Source organism: Haliaeetus leucocephalus, unplaced genomic scaffold (assembly GCF_000737465.1).
Source record: "Haliaeetus leucocephalus isolate CR32 unplaced genomic scaffold, Haliaeetus_leucocephalus-4.0 Scaffold395, whole genome shotgun sequence".
NCBI classification, from domain to species: domain Eukaryota; kingdom Metazoa; phylum Chordata; class Aves; order Accipitriformes; family Accipitridae; genus Haliaeetus; species Haliaeetus leucocephalus.
In genome coordinates this window covers 8,073,506-8,089,760 of record NW_010972831.1, presented here as the reverse complement: position 1 = coordinate 8,089,760, position 16,255 = coordinate 8,073,506, and the positions used below count along the sequence as shown (strand labels likewise).

Below are 16,255 nucleotides of genomic sequence, written 5' to 3'. Positions count from 1 at the left end.
CCGGGGTGTAGGGAAAAAAGGGGAGACCCCCCCCCCCCCGGCAGCGAGCAGCGGCGGGCGCGGAAGGGGCAGCAGCTCCGCGGGGAGGGGAACCAAACAGAGAGAAGGTCCTTCAGGGCGGGTGAGGGTGCGGAGGGATGCTCGGCTCTACCTGCGGCACACTGGGGCGAAGATGCAGCCTCGCGTTCGGCTCCAGGCAGTTAGGATGAAACATTGCATTGGAAGCATACGTATTATTAGCATCCGTAAGACGAACAATGTCCTTGGGACGGTAGTTTCTGTGCAGCCGGGTTTTTTTTAATAACACCAAGGGAAACAGTGGTGTTAGGCGTTCTTTTTCAATTTCAGTTCACAAACGCTAGGGCCGTACTTACAGCTCATCTGCCTCTTTCCCACCCGCGCTACACCTTCCCAAACGGAGCCGGGTCCGAAACAACCAGGGTGTCAGGGCTGGCGGCGGAGCTGCTGGGGCAGCGTGCCGGGCAGGGAGGGTCGGCAGCGGTGGGGAACGGGGCTGCTGGTGGTGACGAGGCTGCTGGAGCCGGTGGGCAGAGGTCCAGGCTGGCAGGATCGCAGCCGTTGGTTGAATATAAGGAGGAGGCTTCCGAAGGCGTTCGCGTGTTGTCTCACACTTTACTCCCAGGCCCTTACGATTCCTTGTACCAGCTGATTCGTACAAAGACAGCTAAATGAGAGACACCTTTGATAAGTTAAATGATGAAAATCGGCAGAGCTTAGATGACTCTAATTATAAACATGTCTAAAATGAACATGTCTGCCAGCTCACAGCAGAGGTGCCGTTTGACACTAGCCCTCATTATATATGTTTTTATTAAGGGCCTGGTTTTTCAAAACGGGCCTCCCAGTTATTTGCTAGTTATTTTCAGTCTCTTGCAGAGATTGAATACGCAGAAGAAAATCCAAGTGGATTGTCACCCCCGAAAAGCAGGTGAACCTGACTGCGGGCACCGGTTGTGCCTTTGGGAGCAGGGCAGCGAAGGGGAGACGCTCAGAGTCCTCCACTGCCTTGCTTGGATTTCCCTGCCCTAAAGCTCTGCCCGTGTTGTTTGCTCCATTCCCGCTCAGACGATTTATTCCTTAAGAGCACTCAGAACCGTTAATAGAGTTGTTAGGCGGTTTTTCTCAGATGACTTGGACTCCGGTCTCTAGAAACACGACCCGTCAGAGCGGCACGGGGCGCGGGAGCCCTCCCTGCCGGCAGGCACGGCGCGAGGGGTTTGATGCCCGTGGGCAGGACGGCGTGTCCCTGTTCCTGGAGTCGGGCATTTGGAAGGAGGAGTGTTGGGGGCAGAGCACCCTGTACCATGGGAGCACAGCTCAGGGTGCGAGAGCGCCTTTTGGGAGCGGGTCAGGATTGAGGACGGGGATGTGCCAGCGTCCGCTGCTCGCACCTGCCACGGGGAAAGACCTTTAGTGCCAGGGGACGAACAGCATAAGCGTGGTTCCAGCACGCAGTCCTCCTCCTCGAAAGAGCCCAAGCCCCCCAACCCTTCCCTTCCCATGTTTTGATGCTTGCAGAAGTGCCCGTGGGGCCTGTGGCACAACTGTGGCTTGGAGCGTGAGATAGGAGCACGTGCGAACCTGATGGAGGGAAATCTGAAATCTGCTTTTTTAGTAAGTTGTCATGCCCAAATGCTCAGGGTTAGGATTTGAAAAGAAAAATACTTGGCCGTTGCTGCAGGAGCATCCCAGGCAGCGTGCCGGAGAGCTTCGTCTGCCTCCCGGCTCTGCGGTACCCAAACAGCGGTGGTGTTGCAGCCGCACCGATGTGTATGTATAAGTATACACAGCAATACAATACGTACAGAGATACAGCTGTATTCCTATGGCTCGGTATAGAGGGGACCTGGCAGGGCTTTTTACTACAGTACAGTTGTGTCGTGAAACCTGTTCTCCTGCATGGGTGCTGCGGTAAACCAGCCTGGCAGGGCGTCCCGGCGGGTGTCGGTGCGGAGCCATGCTGTTCGCAGTCACCGTCCCGCAGGGCTCTGCACTGCGGCGCCTCGTCACCTGCCAGTGGGCGTTATTCTGGTTCCTCCTCAGGTTACGCTATTTACTTCTTTAATAAAAAAAAAAAAAAAAAAAAAAACTGTCCTATTGGTATTTACTGTTGTCCAAGTGAAACGAGGCTACAGACGTCACGATTCACCTGTTTGCATTTCCATTTCTGTACTGGGGCGCGCCGGCTGCCGGAGCTGCTGGCAGGGTCCCCGGACGGGCCCCTCTCCCGCATCCTCCGCTCTTCCCTACCAGCACGGGGACGGCCCCTCGCTCCACGGGCGAGACACACGCAATCACTTTGGCGACTGCTCTATCTTCTCCCATCACGTTATTTTTTTCCTGTAGGCCTTTATAACTCAGTACGTAGCCTTTTTTTTTTTTTTTTATTGCAATCACTCCCTTTCTGTGTCTTCTTTTTTTTTTTTTTTTAATTTCTGGGACTTATCTTTTCAGTTTAATCTATTAATTTCTGTTCTTATTTCACTTTGCAGACTATTTGCCGATTTCACAAGACATAATTTTTATCAACTAGTTCTTAAAGATGCATAACAAATTAATCGGGGTTTACTACAGTGCTAATGAGAGAGAGAGAGAGAGACAGACAGAAAAAGCCTGGGTGGTCCATGTTTAATATCAATGTCCACTGAAAAATTGCTGCTCTTACTGGCTGGTTTGATTGACTGGACTTTTTATTTTATTTTTATTTTTTTAAAGGCTCCATATCCTCACTGCTTTGAGTTTGCTTTTTATTTTTTTATTTTTTTTTATTTTTTTTTTCCTCTGCTTTGTTATGAGTTTTTAATGCCCACTTGGAATGTAACTCACAAGGATTGGGGTTAGGGGCGTTATGAAGGCATGACTTCTCACAAACTTTTTAGAAATAATTTTATCAAGGAAGCAAAAATGATGATTGGGTCTCACAAGCAGCCCCAAAGAGAGATATTGGCGCTTTTTAACATAGAGTCGTTCATCAGTAGCACAAATCATAATTAGGGTGGAGCGAGACTAGCATCTCCCGTCACTAGGATCATTAGCAACGCAGGGTTTATTATTTAATTATTCCAAACGAGTGCCCTGCGTCCGCACGTGTGACCCTGTGGCGCTGGCGGCTGCGGGCGCAGCAGACCCACGCGTGTTTTCTCCCGTTCCGTTCGCTTTGGGTCGGTGGCTCTTCCCAGAGCTGCCGTAATCACGCAAGGGCCGTGGCTCGCAGCCGCCAAACGAAGGGCTTAGGCAGTTCCGCACCTCCGGCAGCAATCCCTGTCCCAGCTCCGAGCCGCTCACCGCCCCCTCGTCTCGCAGCCGGCCATGCGCTCGCATACTCCCTGCAGTCGCTTCTACTTCCAGACTTTGCTTGCAAATCATGGGCAAATTACTTAAATTTTGGCAAGAGGTTCAAGCTTTCCCCTGCTAGCTTATCGCGCCTCTGAATCTCCACCCAAATCGCAGAAGAGCTGCAAGCCTATGTGATAATGCCTCCATCCATTGGCTTTATTTTTAACAAGACAGATTCTGGACTTCTGGGTAGAAAACACACGTCATATTTAAATTCTGTTTTTCTTGAAGTGTTTCTACCCATTTTATAAGTTTGTGAGAAGTAAATTGCATGCTTACAGTAGAACTGTAATGCATTTTAATGTTTGTTAATCCACTTGTTTAAAATGTCAGTGTCAAAGGCTCTACAATACACGGCTATGCTGTTCATTTCATTAAAGATGCTTGATGTAATAATTGGTTAGTTTTCTTTTTACTTTTCTGCAGGCAATAGCTTTTTTTAATCTGTATGGCTTCTTATTATTTTGTTTGGGTTTTTTTGCTATGAATTGCTTTGCTTTTGTGAACTTGTCTTAGTGTGCATGATTTGCAAACATTTCAGCTATTGTGAATTTTCTCATTTTTTGTAAATAGTCCATCTGTGCTTTTCTTTTTTTCTTTTTTATGACTTTTTTCCTGTAAGTAACTGAGGTAGAAAATAATAATAAATTGTTTACAACGGATATGCTGTGTTGCTGCTCTCTTAGCTTGCAGTTTTAATATTTTGGTTTGGACGCACCAAATAACCAGTACCAATGACAATTTAATAAAAGAATAAAACAACCATCACTCAAAGTGTGTGACCCAGTGTTTGAAGAATCTGGAGATGAACGGTTACATACGAGGTGTGTTTACAGCAAAAATTAAAACCAAAAAAGACAACAATGCACTTGTAATTGGGGAGAGAGGAGTGACTCCGTGTTAAAATTGCAGTATTCCCAGCAGTCTGGTCTTCCACCACTGTGGTCAGTGCAGTCCGTGCCAGCGACCGAGGTGGGTTTAAGCGTCAAACCCATAAGCGTATTAGAAAGCCTGGTTGCGAACTCTCCAGCACTAACGTGCAGGAATCTGTTTCTGCTGTTTGGAAATGGAAAGGCAAATCAGGTAACGCGTGTCGCTGTGAGGAGGTCCCTGGCTGGGATGGCAGCCGGTGTTCTTGGTGCAGACCCCGCGGTGGGACGGGTACCGCTGGCCGTGCCTGCAGGGTGGGGAGGTTGCCATCACTGTTTTTATCTCAGTTATACTTTATTCCATCTTTACCTGGATGTTTGGGGATTGTCAAAGTTACTTAGAAACCCTCAGCTCAGATATTTAATTTTTTTTTTTTAATTAAGGGTTTGTTTGCTTGTATGTTTGTTAAAGCTTATTAAAACCTTTGTATATGGGGAGAGGTGGGAAAACCAAATATTTTCACAAACTTTCCAGAGCTCAGGGAAATACACTTGCTTATTAATAATGGTACTCCATAGTCCGCCAAGCCCAGCCTTGGGTCACGCTCCTGCAGTGCCTGGTGCTGTGAAAATGCAACGCAAGATCAGTTCAAAGTCTAAACTGGTGTTTTTCATTATTATGAGAGCATTGAAACCAACTGTCTGTTAATCTATAGAGCTTAATTTAGTTTCTTTCCTGATACCAGTCACAAACTGTTCACTTGTTGGCCATCGGTGCTGGGCAGGAAGGTATTCTTGTGTAAAAGTTATTTGTGATGCTTGCCTAGTAGGTCTAACAGTTATTTTCTGGGTGAGGAAGAGGAGCTGGTACCAAAGACAAGGGTAATTATTATAATAATGACATGCTTAAGGCTGCTTCTTCATAGTGTGAGAGAAGGAGGCGAGGTAAGGGAAATTCCTGCGTTTGATATTTAGGACACCCAGAGATACTGGGAAGCTGCAAGTTACGTTGCTCTTGCAGGTCTCACTCCTGGTTAATAATTTCTTCAGGGAGCGCAGTGGGAACGGGAGGAAAAGAATGTGTTTGTAGCTTCAACATACTGCAGAGCTGACCATTCTGTCTGTAGCAAGGTGTGGTGGTACAAAGCGATGGCCATACTCAGGAGGTGCAGCTTTTTACCGTGTTCAGTGCCTTCTGGCAAAGTTTGGGAGCTGGTACGTTCAGCTCACCAGAAGGAGCGTAAGCCAAATCCCCACAAAGGACTTAGCTGTAATTCTGCCAACTGAGATCAGCCAAGGTCTGGCTCCCAACACGATGCGCATGGTGCTTCAACGACCCCGAGCCATATTCCCGTGTACACGAGCCCCCAGCTATCTACTCTGGTGATGTAAAGCGATTTTAAAGTGGAGATGCTGCCTACACATGGCTTCTTTACGAGCAGGGAGTAATAAAGTTAGTATTAATAAGAGTCAGTTCTGTAAAACACTCTTTAAAGCACTGTTACACAAGCCTGAGACTTGTGTAACGTTTAGTAATGGGAGCAAAGTTTGTCTGGTCATGATACTTTAATGATCAAACTTAACATTAAGAAAGAAGGAGAAATTGCTGGCAGCTGCAAAATAGGAGGAAGAAATACAAAACATTTTAAATTGTCTATTCAGTTAGTTAAGCCTTGTAACAGCAAGAGATGCGGAACGAAGCTGGAAATGTTTTTCACTCCTTTGTCTAACCCTTTCTTAACTGCTTAAAATCTGCTCTAATCATCCCTGCACTGCATGCTTTTTTTCACCTAAAACACATTACTGCATCTGCATGGCATAAAATGGTTTACAAAGTGCATTTGAAATCTGCTAGAACCATCTTAATTACCACTTTTCAAACATCTCCGTTTCAGCCTCCATCAGTGAAAACAGAGACTATAGACTGGACCTGTCTTAAAATTAAGATTTTGGGTTTCTTTTGCTGGCAGAGGGCAGGCTGAAGAGGGACCCTTCACATTGCAGGTGCATCCCTGGAGTGAGGAGCAGCTGGAACTGCAGACAGCAAACTGAGAAATTAATATAGCAAAGCCCATAAATTTCCAGCCAGAAGGTACTCCTTCAAGTTCTGCTTAGATGACAGTAGCTTTTGTTTTGATGCAGGAAAAAATGGTATCTAGAGCTGTTGCCTGAGTCCAAGCAGAGCTTAAGCACCTTTGCCTCTTGGGCACATTTTTTCTGAGAAGAGTTGCATTTTTTTAATGTTGCAAAGAATTGCATAAAATTCCTTTTTCACCTCCCGTTTCCCGCACCCCTTAAAATAATCTCCTGCATATTAAATTTCCGGTGAGCTTTTCAAGAGGTAAGCTGTTGATCTGAGTCGCGGGTCCAGCTTCCACCAATTTCGATGGCAGCAGAGCGTAGCCAGTAAAAATGCTGCCTGTCCCCCTTTTCCTGCCCCATCACCTCTGTGCAGGTGAGGCTGCTCTTAAGGTTTCCCCAAACAGCGTGTCTGGCTAAGGACCAAAACTGCCCGCATCCTTCATTAGGTTTTTCCCTACTGATACCTTGCATAACTGCTTGAGCAGTAAGAACATCTTGAACATTGAATTTAAATGCCGATTGTCCTATTCTCAACTGCTCACTGATCCATGCGTGGAGTTTGAGACGGGCTTTAAAACTTCAGGATCGTTGCCCTGAAAATGAGCGATCGTAAAGGGACAGGGAGGAAAGAAAAGGAAAAAAAACCCCAAAGCTACCGGTCTCTCAGGAGCTCTTTGCGTTTCGGGGCGATACTGCAGCAACGGAGCTCCTGAGCGATCGGTTCTGCTGTGAGCAGGCCACAGCTGCAGCAGCTGGGAAGTGTAATGAGAATAATTATTCACAAGAGTAAAGAGGCATAACGCAAACACACATGTATGGAAGAAAACATGGTAACCCTATAGAAAGAAGAGCGTGGTCTGGCAATGCCAGTTCTGCTGTCAGGAATTGTACGTGTCTGAGTTAGCCAGAGCACAACAGCTAGCCCGCTTATGTCTCTGTAGATACAATTTTCAACTGTAAAGCTGTTAAAAATTGGGAGCTGGGGGTTGCAAAGAACTTGAAGAGATTAGTCTCCTTAAAGCACAAAAACATTAAAATGCGAGTGTTTTTCAATCACAGTTAGTAGTAGGATTTCAAGCTGGTAATTAAGTAGCTTCCAAGTCCTCCTTTGCCCAGAAGCAGTAATATGTAGTCGCTGCAGTGATGCCCTGAAGGCTTCTGGGCTCAGCATCACAATCCTCTCCTCTGACTTGTTTTATAACGTGGATTATGAAATACTCAGTGGCAGTTCCTCCAGCGAGGCAGCAGGATGTTCTCCGTCTCTGCCAGCGATGGCTGTTGCGCTTGGTGAGCTGCAGTGTCTCTCTGCGACGGGCATTCACTCACGACTTCAACACACGTAGGTTGTGAAGAATTTCCTACCCTCTGATAACCTTGTCCTCTGATTAATTATCTTCTCTTTTACATAGTTGCCTCTTGTCTGCGTTGAATTTTTCCAGTTTCAGCCTCCAGACATGAGTTCTTTTTATGCCTTTGTTCATCATCAAGGATCTGTCTTTTAATAATACTTATCCAGATAGTTTAGATCATTCATAAAAATTTAAGCAAGTGGTTTAACCAAATAGCTCATTTCCTATACCATCGAAGCAACTGAAATGAGGCTTGAAGCAAATCAGTGCCACTTTGCTGAACTTTAAATATATGCCTTAATGCGGTTCCATCTAACCTGCCCTTGTTCATTCAGCAGCAGGTGACTGAAATTCAGAGTTTCTGTGCTGCGTGACAGCTTGGGTGCAGTGAATTCACAGGTATTCCCCTGCAGTGATCATTTCATTTATACTTACCTTGTTTATTAAAAATCGAGAGTAAATGTTTGGCTTTGGGCTTTAAAATGAGGAATGCTTTCATCGGAGTGATCAACTTGGTATTAAACAGAATTACTTGCTTTTAGGAAGTAAGTTGGTCGAGATTCTCTTTCATCCACATCAGCTGCATTCACTTGAAGCTCATAATTCTCTTGTGTTTCACCAGTGACTAAATTAGGGAGAATCCAAATTACATATTGGGTTTGAGTGTTGGATGGTGGGAGGTATAGTTTTCACAGGACATGTTTGAGAAGTATAGTGGATGCCTTCAAGCTGCCATAGGATAGGAACGGTTTTGAAGTAGAGTAAGTAAACTAAATCAGCTACCAGCTTTTGCTTTTTGGTTTGGGGTTTTTTTTGAATAAATAGTTTTCTTAGAATAAACTATTTGCCTTTGAGAAGTTTCCCAGTGTTCTGTACAGTGAAGTAACTGCAAAAGGGTTATTACACTTGAAACGACACAGAATGATAATTTGGAGACAAACAAGGCTTTGTCTCACTGATGCATAAAGTAATTACTGGGCAAAAGTGCATCATTCTCATTTTAAAAACTGTGGCCTGAGAGTGGTAAACAGCTGAAAAATGGGTCGTTCACTGTACATAAAGTGGAAGTGCCAAATTTTAAATTAACTATATTTCGGTTTTATTGTTTTGTTGAAGCTCCAAAGCAGAAATATTTGTTCATAATAACATCCATCTGCAAACATGCATCCGGTGTGAAGCGCATTATGGGTGTCTGACGTTGAGAATTCTACAAAATCTTGCCATGCACCATACATTTTAAACAGCAGATGACTGTGCCTTGAATAACACAGTGGGCTGCTTAATGAGGTTTCCATTATGCATGATGTGCTGTATCTGAAGTTCGCTAATTTTCTGACCTGGTGAAATAGATTTTAATAAGCTTGATGTAACACAGCCTATAAAGACAAAGGGAAACACTTAATGGGGCTGTCACAATAAAGGATTCTGAGCAGGCTTGGAGATGCTAAAAGTGTTAATAGAATTGATCAAAAGCTCAGGAAAGAAATTCTCCATTTCCATGGAGGTCTGCCCTGCACCTTGCTTGGTCCCTTCTGTTTGCTGTTGCATGGACGGCGCCATCCCGCTTCTTTAAAGACAAACCAGGGTCACTGGTGGGAAACACGAGACGTTTCAAGCAGGGCTTGTAGCTGCCTCCGCACTCGCTTCCTACTGGCTTTGGGAGAGCTTCAGTAGAGTCTTCAATCAAATCCCAAAGAGTTAATTGCTACTCAACTGTGATAATGAGTTGTGAATGCTTTGGTAGAATCCTGATCTTTCATCAATTTTAGATAAAGTTTGATTTCTCTGGATATATATTCTTCTCTAATTATTGAGCATTTAGTTGTTAATTTAAAGCTTGGAATGGTAGCAGGTTTTTTTCTTTCTCATTCTTGTTTCCTTATAGAAAGGGAGGGGGAGTCTGAGACAGAGAGGCCTGAAAGATGAAGGTTTTAAACATAAAGGGATTGTTTTGGGATGGAGCTTTCCCTTGTGCGTGCTCACCATTAAAGACTACATTTTTGTCCAGTAAATTGGACCCACGCCTGCCTGCCTTCAAAAAAAAAAAAAAGCTACCAGGCTCTTCTGCTTCATGATTTTGAGTCTCTGATACTTTTGAAATGAAGCCTAAAGATCCTACAAAGAGGATAACACTGCCTAATGGAAAGAATAATGCAAGCGAGAACCCATTTGAAATGACAGCTGTGAGCCTCGCGAAGCTTTTCTGTGCTGATCAAAGCTGCTGGTAACGTTGTTTGAAAAGAGGATATCAGTTTCCCCCTCTCCTTTTCCCACTCAACCTGCAGATGATTTTATATTCCAGACTTTGCGCTTTTTTCCTGGGAGATCAAGTGAACCTCCTAAATGACCGGTGTTCAGACCCGCGTGCTGGGGAGCACCGTCGGCGTAAGAGGCAGGGTGGTTTGGGGGGGATATAGCATCAGAGCTCGATCCCCCTTGTGCGTAGGGCCCTCCGAAACGCCCCGCGCAGAGACGCAGTGACTTTGCGAGACTGAGCCGCAGCGTTCAGCTCTTCTGCCAACGTGTGCAAATACTCCAAACTATCCGTAAACAGAGAGGAAGGATTTTGCTTGCTAGGCACAGTTTTATGGTGGCTTTTATTTTATTCTCCATGCGTGTCCCATAATTTTGGATGTTTTCCCAAGTTCGGTGCTGAAATCAGGTGATGATTTGAGCATCTCAGCTTCCGTTTTTATTCTTGTTTTAAATCCCTGTGCTTATTGCTAAAGTCTAAACATGACCTCGTGTGCCCTAAGGGCTTTAGCCATTAGAAGCAGAGAAAGTTCTCTGCATGATATTTTTTGATGTAAGAACTAATCTCATGATCTTTGTGACTTCTTTTTGGTTTGATTCCCATCGTCTGGCTGTCTGTAGAGGACAGGGTCTTGTGTCCTTGGGGGATGCAAGATATTTGGGGTGTTCAGGGGCTGGACAGAGCAGAGCAGGTCTGAAGGAGTCCATGAAAAGCCAGGGCTGCACACGAGGGAGTCCTGGCAGCACGCGTGGAGGAAGGGGGTGTAAACAGTTCTGGTGTTTTTCACTCACTCCTGGTTGCCTTGTAGCCAGCTTCAGGCTGGGGTAAAGGAGAGCTCAGCACTTTGAGAAGGGAATGATCCCACCAGGGTGGGAGAAGGAGCACGGCAGAGACCTGTGGAGGGAGCGTGCCCTTCGCTGGGAGCCCTTGAACCCCTCGAGTCCCCCGTAAGGACTGGCCCTGCTCAGGCAGCGTAGCTCTCGCCAGATTCGTTCACAAAGCCCCTGGAAGATCCGCTAAATCCTGGGCTCTCGGCGTTCTCTGCTCGGTAATGCCAAGCGGGAGACGGCGGGGCTGTGTGCTGCCTGCCCAAATCCAGCCCGGTTGCCCCTGGGCATGCACCAGCCCTTGACCCCCCTCCCCTTCTCCCAAACTTATTTGTGCCTTGGAGAAGGCAGTTGCTTACAGCCAGCCATTGACTAAATCTGTGACCTTAGGGCAAAGCATTTAAAACCAGATGTGTCCATCTTCCTCGCACAAGCCTGCTTCAGTATTTAAAGTGAAACTATTGATGCAGGAAGCAGAAAAATTTATCTGTGAAAAATTGAACTCCAAATACTGGCTTTAGCTCGTTCAGAGCAATAAGAGAGCATGAAATTGATGTGAATCCTCAGGGCTTTCCTGGACAGTGTGCGAGCCCATTGCAAAACATTTATTGTAAAATATCTTCTAATTGCAATGCCTAAAGTGGGCACTTTTGTGCTTTTGAACAGCTTTGGTATCTTGTTTTCTCTAGGCAATTATAAGCAGCGGATACGCAAAAGACAGGGATCGTTTCAGCAGGAATCGGAGTACCTTAAACAAACACGATGAATGAATTGATCTCTCCCTCCACCCCTTTTGATTTTCCAGTTGACTTCAGAGAGCAGAGGGCTCGGAGGGAGCCGGGCAGGCGCCGGCTGCGCTCCCTGCCTGGCCAGCGGTGGGATCGTCGCTGGGGTTGGGATCCAGAGTGCGCTGCAGTCGACGTTCCCGTTGATTTCAAGGCGCTCTGGTCCAGGCGCCCATCCCTGGCACCCGGTTACCTCTGAGCCACCTGTTAAAAATGAACCGGGAGCATGCAAGCCCCTCGGCAGCTGGCTGCAGGGTTCAAAGAGCCTGCTGACACCCCACAGCCCTCCGTGGCCCCTGGGGTCCCCCCACGCCCAGCAGTCCCGCATCCCCAAAGCCACTGCTCTGTCTCCCAGAGAAGCCTGCGCTTCCCAGGCATTGCTAAGGGAAAACGGTGGAGCTGGCACGTCACACGCTGGGCTCTGTCGGCTAACGCGTCTCCTTGCCCCCTGCTCCGGCCCTCGGAGGTATCCCCAGTGCCCCGTGCTGGGGTCCCCATCAGTCAGAGCGGGACGGATCGCATCCACCTCTGCTGCTGCCTGGGGAACAGCACCCGGGAAGGTGCCGCTGGGACTGGGCGGCTGCATTTCACCTTGTTTTAAACCCCGATGCTAGGGGAGGGGAATGTGTGCAAGGCGCACAGCCTCGCCAAAGCACCGGCATGGTCTGGAGGACCAGCAAGAGGCTCAGTGGACAAGCAGGTTCCTTCTGAGGGCCTGGAAACCAGCGAAAGTGCCTGCTAATGCTTTCCTCTTTACTAAAGAGCTGCAGATAGCTCTCAGATTTTAATAAAATGGCGTGACAGCACAGGCAGAAGGGTGGTAGAGGCAGAAGTTTCTTGCAGTACACAAAACAGGTTCAGTATTAATTGTACTGTCACTGTAGTGCTGTTCTTTGAAGTCTTCACTGGTGTGGAAGTTTAGAAACAACGGGAGGGAATAATACAGTGTGACCAAAGTGCTCAAATAATGCTATAGGGTTGGTACAAGGGGGATTACAGAGATTAGTGGTGGGTCTTGAGACCAGAACCTGCGAGAGCCCAGCTGCACCCTTGGCTATCTGAAAATGTCTTTCTCGAGTCATTTTGCTTCTTTGTGCCTCACTTTATCCTATCTGTGACGTGGGGACAGCGTCAGCTGCCGATCACTGCTGAGAGGTTTGGGAGCAAACAACCACATAATTACAAAAGTAAGTTAGCCCAGTTGTGAGATGTCGCACGGCATTAATGTGGTCACCAGTGTGGTGATGGGGAAATTTGTTTTCAGCTGAACGAGCTGATGAATGCAGTGCCTGGCAAATGTAATTTCAGTGTGGGGGATTGATTACTTTCAGTACGTTGGGTTGATTTAGAGATCCTCCAGTGATGGAGCCAGCCTGTGAATCTGTATCGGTAAGCGGATTTTTGCCAATCTTGATCATCAATCCCCATTTCCGCCTCCCACTTCTGCAGCGGTAAGGGCCACGCAGCCGTGCCACTGCCGCTCCGCCTCTGCCCGGCCGGCCGCAGCGTTCCTGGGCAGAGCACGAGCAGCCGATCACACTTGAGTTGTCTGGAGTGCCATGTCGCGCAGATGCTTTTATCTCAGAATTGGGATAATAGCTTTCTTTGGGGGGTGGAGGGATTGATTTTTCACACATCTGTCCACTGGAATGCAATAACGGATCCTTTGTTCAGGCTCTTTCTGTGGAGTGCCTTCTCCACCCTTGTTATTTCATTCTTCTTTTGCATGGCAAAACTTTTTGTCCTGCATTTCAAATAGATACTGAGCGTCCCTGGCCGTTGAACAAGAGAAACAAACTTTCCAGCCCTGGTTTTTATGCTGTTTTCAGGGGATGCTTGGTGATTTGAAGGGTATTTGATTGGTTTTGGCAGAGGCCTTTTATTCCGTGGAAAATCCACAGCTCCTCTGATAGTTTATGGATGGTTTAGGGAGCCCCTGGAGCCTCCAAATGAGAGATTTGCTGGTGGCCAGCTGGTCCTGGATGTGCCATGGGAACGCTGAGGACACTGCTCTTGGGACGTGTGCTGTGGTGGGCAGGGAATGGAGAAGGAGAGGCTGTAGGGACAGTGCCAGCTCTGCTCCTGCCTAACCCGCAGCGGGAGAGCTCAGGGCTTGGCCCAGGCATGGCTCTGCATGAAAACAAAGCCCCAGAGCCTCAGCCCTTGTCCTGCAGACGCTTTCCCTGCTGCTTAGAGGTTGGTTTGACGCTTAACGCCGAGGTCTTCTCACTCCAGCATACCGCAGCTCCAGCGCTAAACGTATGTCGGGCGACCCGACCGGGGTCAATGGCTCCATCACCAGCAAGAGGGAATTTAGCACTTTGGTATTTGGTTATAATATCCCCCCGCCTGGGTGTGCTTCCTCCTGCATCCCACTCCACAGAGATTGTAGCAGTTCATCAACATAATAAAAACAAACAGCTTCCCATTGGCATTAAGGAACAGGATTTGCTGTGCGGCGCGTGGGCTCTGCGCATGGGGAGCAGCAGCAGACAGCAGCCTGGGGTAGCTGTGCATACATTTACCTATACTATTTTTTTTCCCCCAACAGCCCTATTACCATATTTAAATGCAAGTATGTCTTTTTTTAATTGATGTTTTAAGTAGCTTCAAGTCACTCTAGCCTAGTTGTTCTCTGCTCCTTTCTCCCTGGTAGATTACCTGTAGCTGAGACGATAGTGCTAGAGGTAGCGGGCTTGTAGTCTGCTGATTTCTCTGGGTCTCGCTCTCTCCATTCCTCTAGCTCGCTGTTCTCTTTTTCTGTTGCCTCAGTTGTTTTTCTGTGGTTCTTCAGCATTGCAAAGCAGCTGTGATCAAAGTCCTGGAGCCCCCTCAAGGGGCAGGTCCCGTGGTGGTGACTACCCCCAGGGTTGTCCTGTCGGGTGCCCGGAGCAGTCGGAGCTCCCCAGAGACCAGGAACCTCCGAGGGTTTTGTTGGCTTTGGAGCAAGGGGGTTTGGGGTTCTTGCTGATCACCTGGACCTTGCCATTGCCCTCTTAAAATATATATATTTAAAGTCAGAGCCTCTGGCAGATCTTCTGAATATTAATTAAGTAAACTAAATCTGCAATCTTACTAGCAGCATTTCATTCATCTGTAAGGGCTCGGTCCCCCTGTAGTAGGGTGTATGTCTTAGAGCTCCTTGATCTGCGGCTGTTTTGCTTTCAAGAGCTTTTTTTCTTTCTTTCTTTCTTTCTTTCTTTTTTAAATTACATTCCGGTGAATTTTTATTTTTTTTTTGCTTGATCCCAGCAAATCTGTGATCTTGACATGAGGACCTCCTCATATTTTCCATTACTGCTATGTCTGTAGATCAGCACGTTATTATCACTTGCAAATAAGCAAAGAAGAGAATTCCCTTGTTTTGCGAAGCGGTCTGACCCTAGCCGTTTGAGAGTACGGAGACGTAAGCGGAGCACTGCAGGCTCTGCCGCCAGTCTGTCCGCCCCGGCACCTTGGCTTTCGCGGCGTGCCGTGACCAGGCGCGCCATCAGCGGCACGCGCCGTCACCTTCCTCTTCTGCCAAGGGGATTTGGGCCGCCTTTGTGCCGGCAGAGACCACCAGCAGTGGGCACCCGGCGAGGGCTCGGCTATTCCTAAAAATGGTGCCTGTCGACGGCACGGAGAGCCGGGACGGCAAGCTCTGGAAACGCCGTGCCCTCGGCGGCCGCCCCGCAGAGACTCGCGGTACCTGCTGGCTTCTTTCTTTACCCTTCTCCTTTTCTCCACGGCCAGGTTTTCCGGCAGCGGCTTATGGACCAGTAGCAGCGGCAGCCGTGGCGGCAGCAAGAGGATCAGGTAGGGGGGCCCGTGGAAGAGCAAACCCTCAGAGTGCAGGGTCAGGTAAAAGCTCTGTCGGTATTCTGTGTGGCTGCAGCTCTCCATCATTTCTCTGATTTTCCTCACACTTATCCTGGGGACCTGAAAACAAACAATCAAAAAAAAAAAAACAATTACATAAAAAATAAGTAATCGATCCCAAACCAAACCCAAACTACAAGCAGAGGCCATGGGGCCTGGAGCACCTTGCAGGAGATTGGCGTAAGAACTGCCAAACCCAGGGTAGATATTCCGATTTGTTTCCTTATTTATTCCTTTATTATGTTGGTTTCTTTGTTTCTTCGTTTTAAATTCGAGGTCATAAAGTTCGCCCCAAAGAAATTAATTTGCGTTTCCGAAAAAAAAGTTTTCGTTTCTCCCGGAAAGCGGGTGTCGGGCTGAGGCGGTGGCGGCAGCCCCGGGCCCCCCCGCCGTGCCCAGAGCCGCTCTCGCCTGCTCCGCCGCAAACCGGCGCGAGGGTCGGGGTCAGCCTTCGTGGGTCACCCCCCCCGCGGCGAGGGGGGCCGTGTCCCCTCAGGGACGGCGCTTCCCGCGGGGCAAACACCGCCGCGAACGCCATTTTCGGCGCCAAAACGTGGCTGGTGGTTCCAACGCGGCCCTGCCCGCTTCCAACCCCGCAGGCCTGCTTTCCATGAGGAACGTCAAAAGCTTTTCTTCCCCTTCCTTCTGAAAACTTTTTTTTTTTTCCTTTCCCCTTAAGGGAAATCAATAAATAAATCGTCGCCCACTGCCGTTACTGCCTTAGGTTTTAAATTCAGCTAAACACGTGAATTAAAGCTTCGCTGAGGGAATTCAGGCGTTCAGTACAGCCATCGGTGAGCTGGTGGCTCGGCAGCGCCCGCCGCCGCCGCCGCCTTGGCTCCCCGGCCCGCCCGGATCAAGCCGGGACGGA

At 47.9% G+C, this 16,255-nt stretch overlaps 1 protein-coding gene across 1 annotated transcript in view; it reads left to right on the top strand.

Annotated features, from left to right (window-relative positions):
* Positions 1–16,255, top strand: part of MSI2 (musashi RNA-binding protein 2) — a 254,694-nt gene that overhangs the window by 215,977 nt on the left and 22,462 nt on the right. Inside the window, exon 10 of the mRNA XM_010573965.1 lies at positions 15,259–15,321. Within this exon, the coding sequence (XP_010572267.1) occupies positions 15,259–15,321 (63 nt within the window). The remainder of the gene's footprint in view (positions 1–15,258; positions 15,322–16,255) is intronic.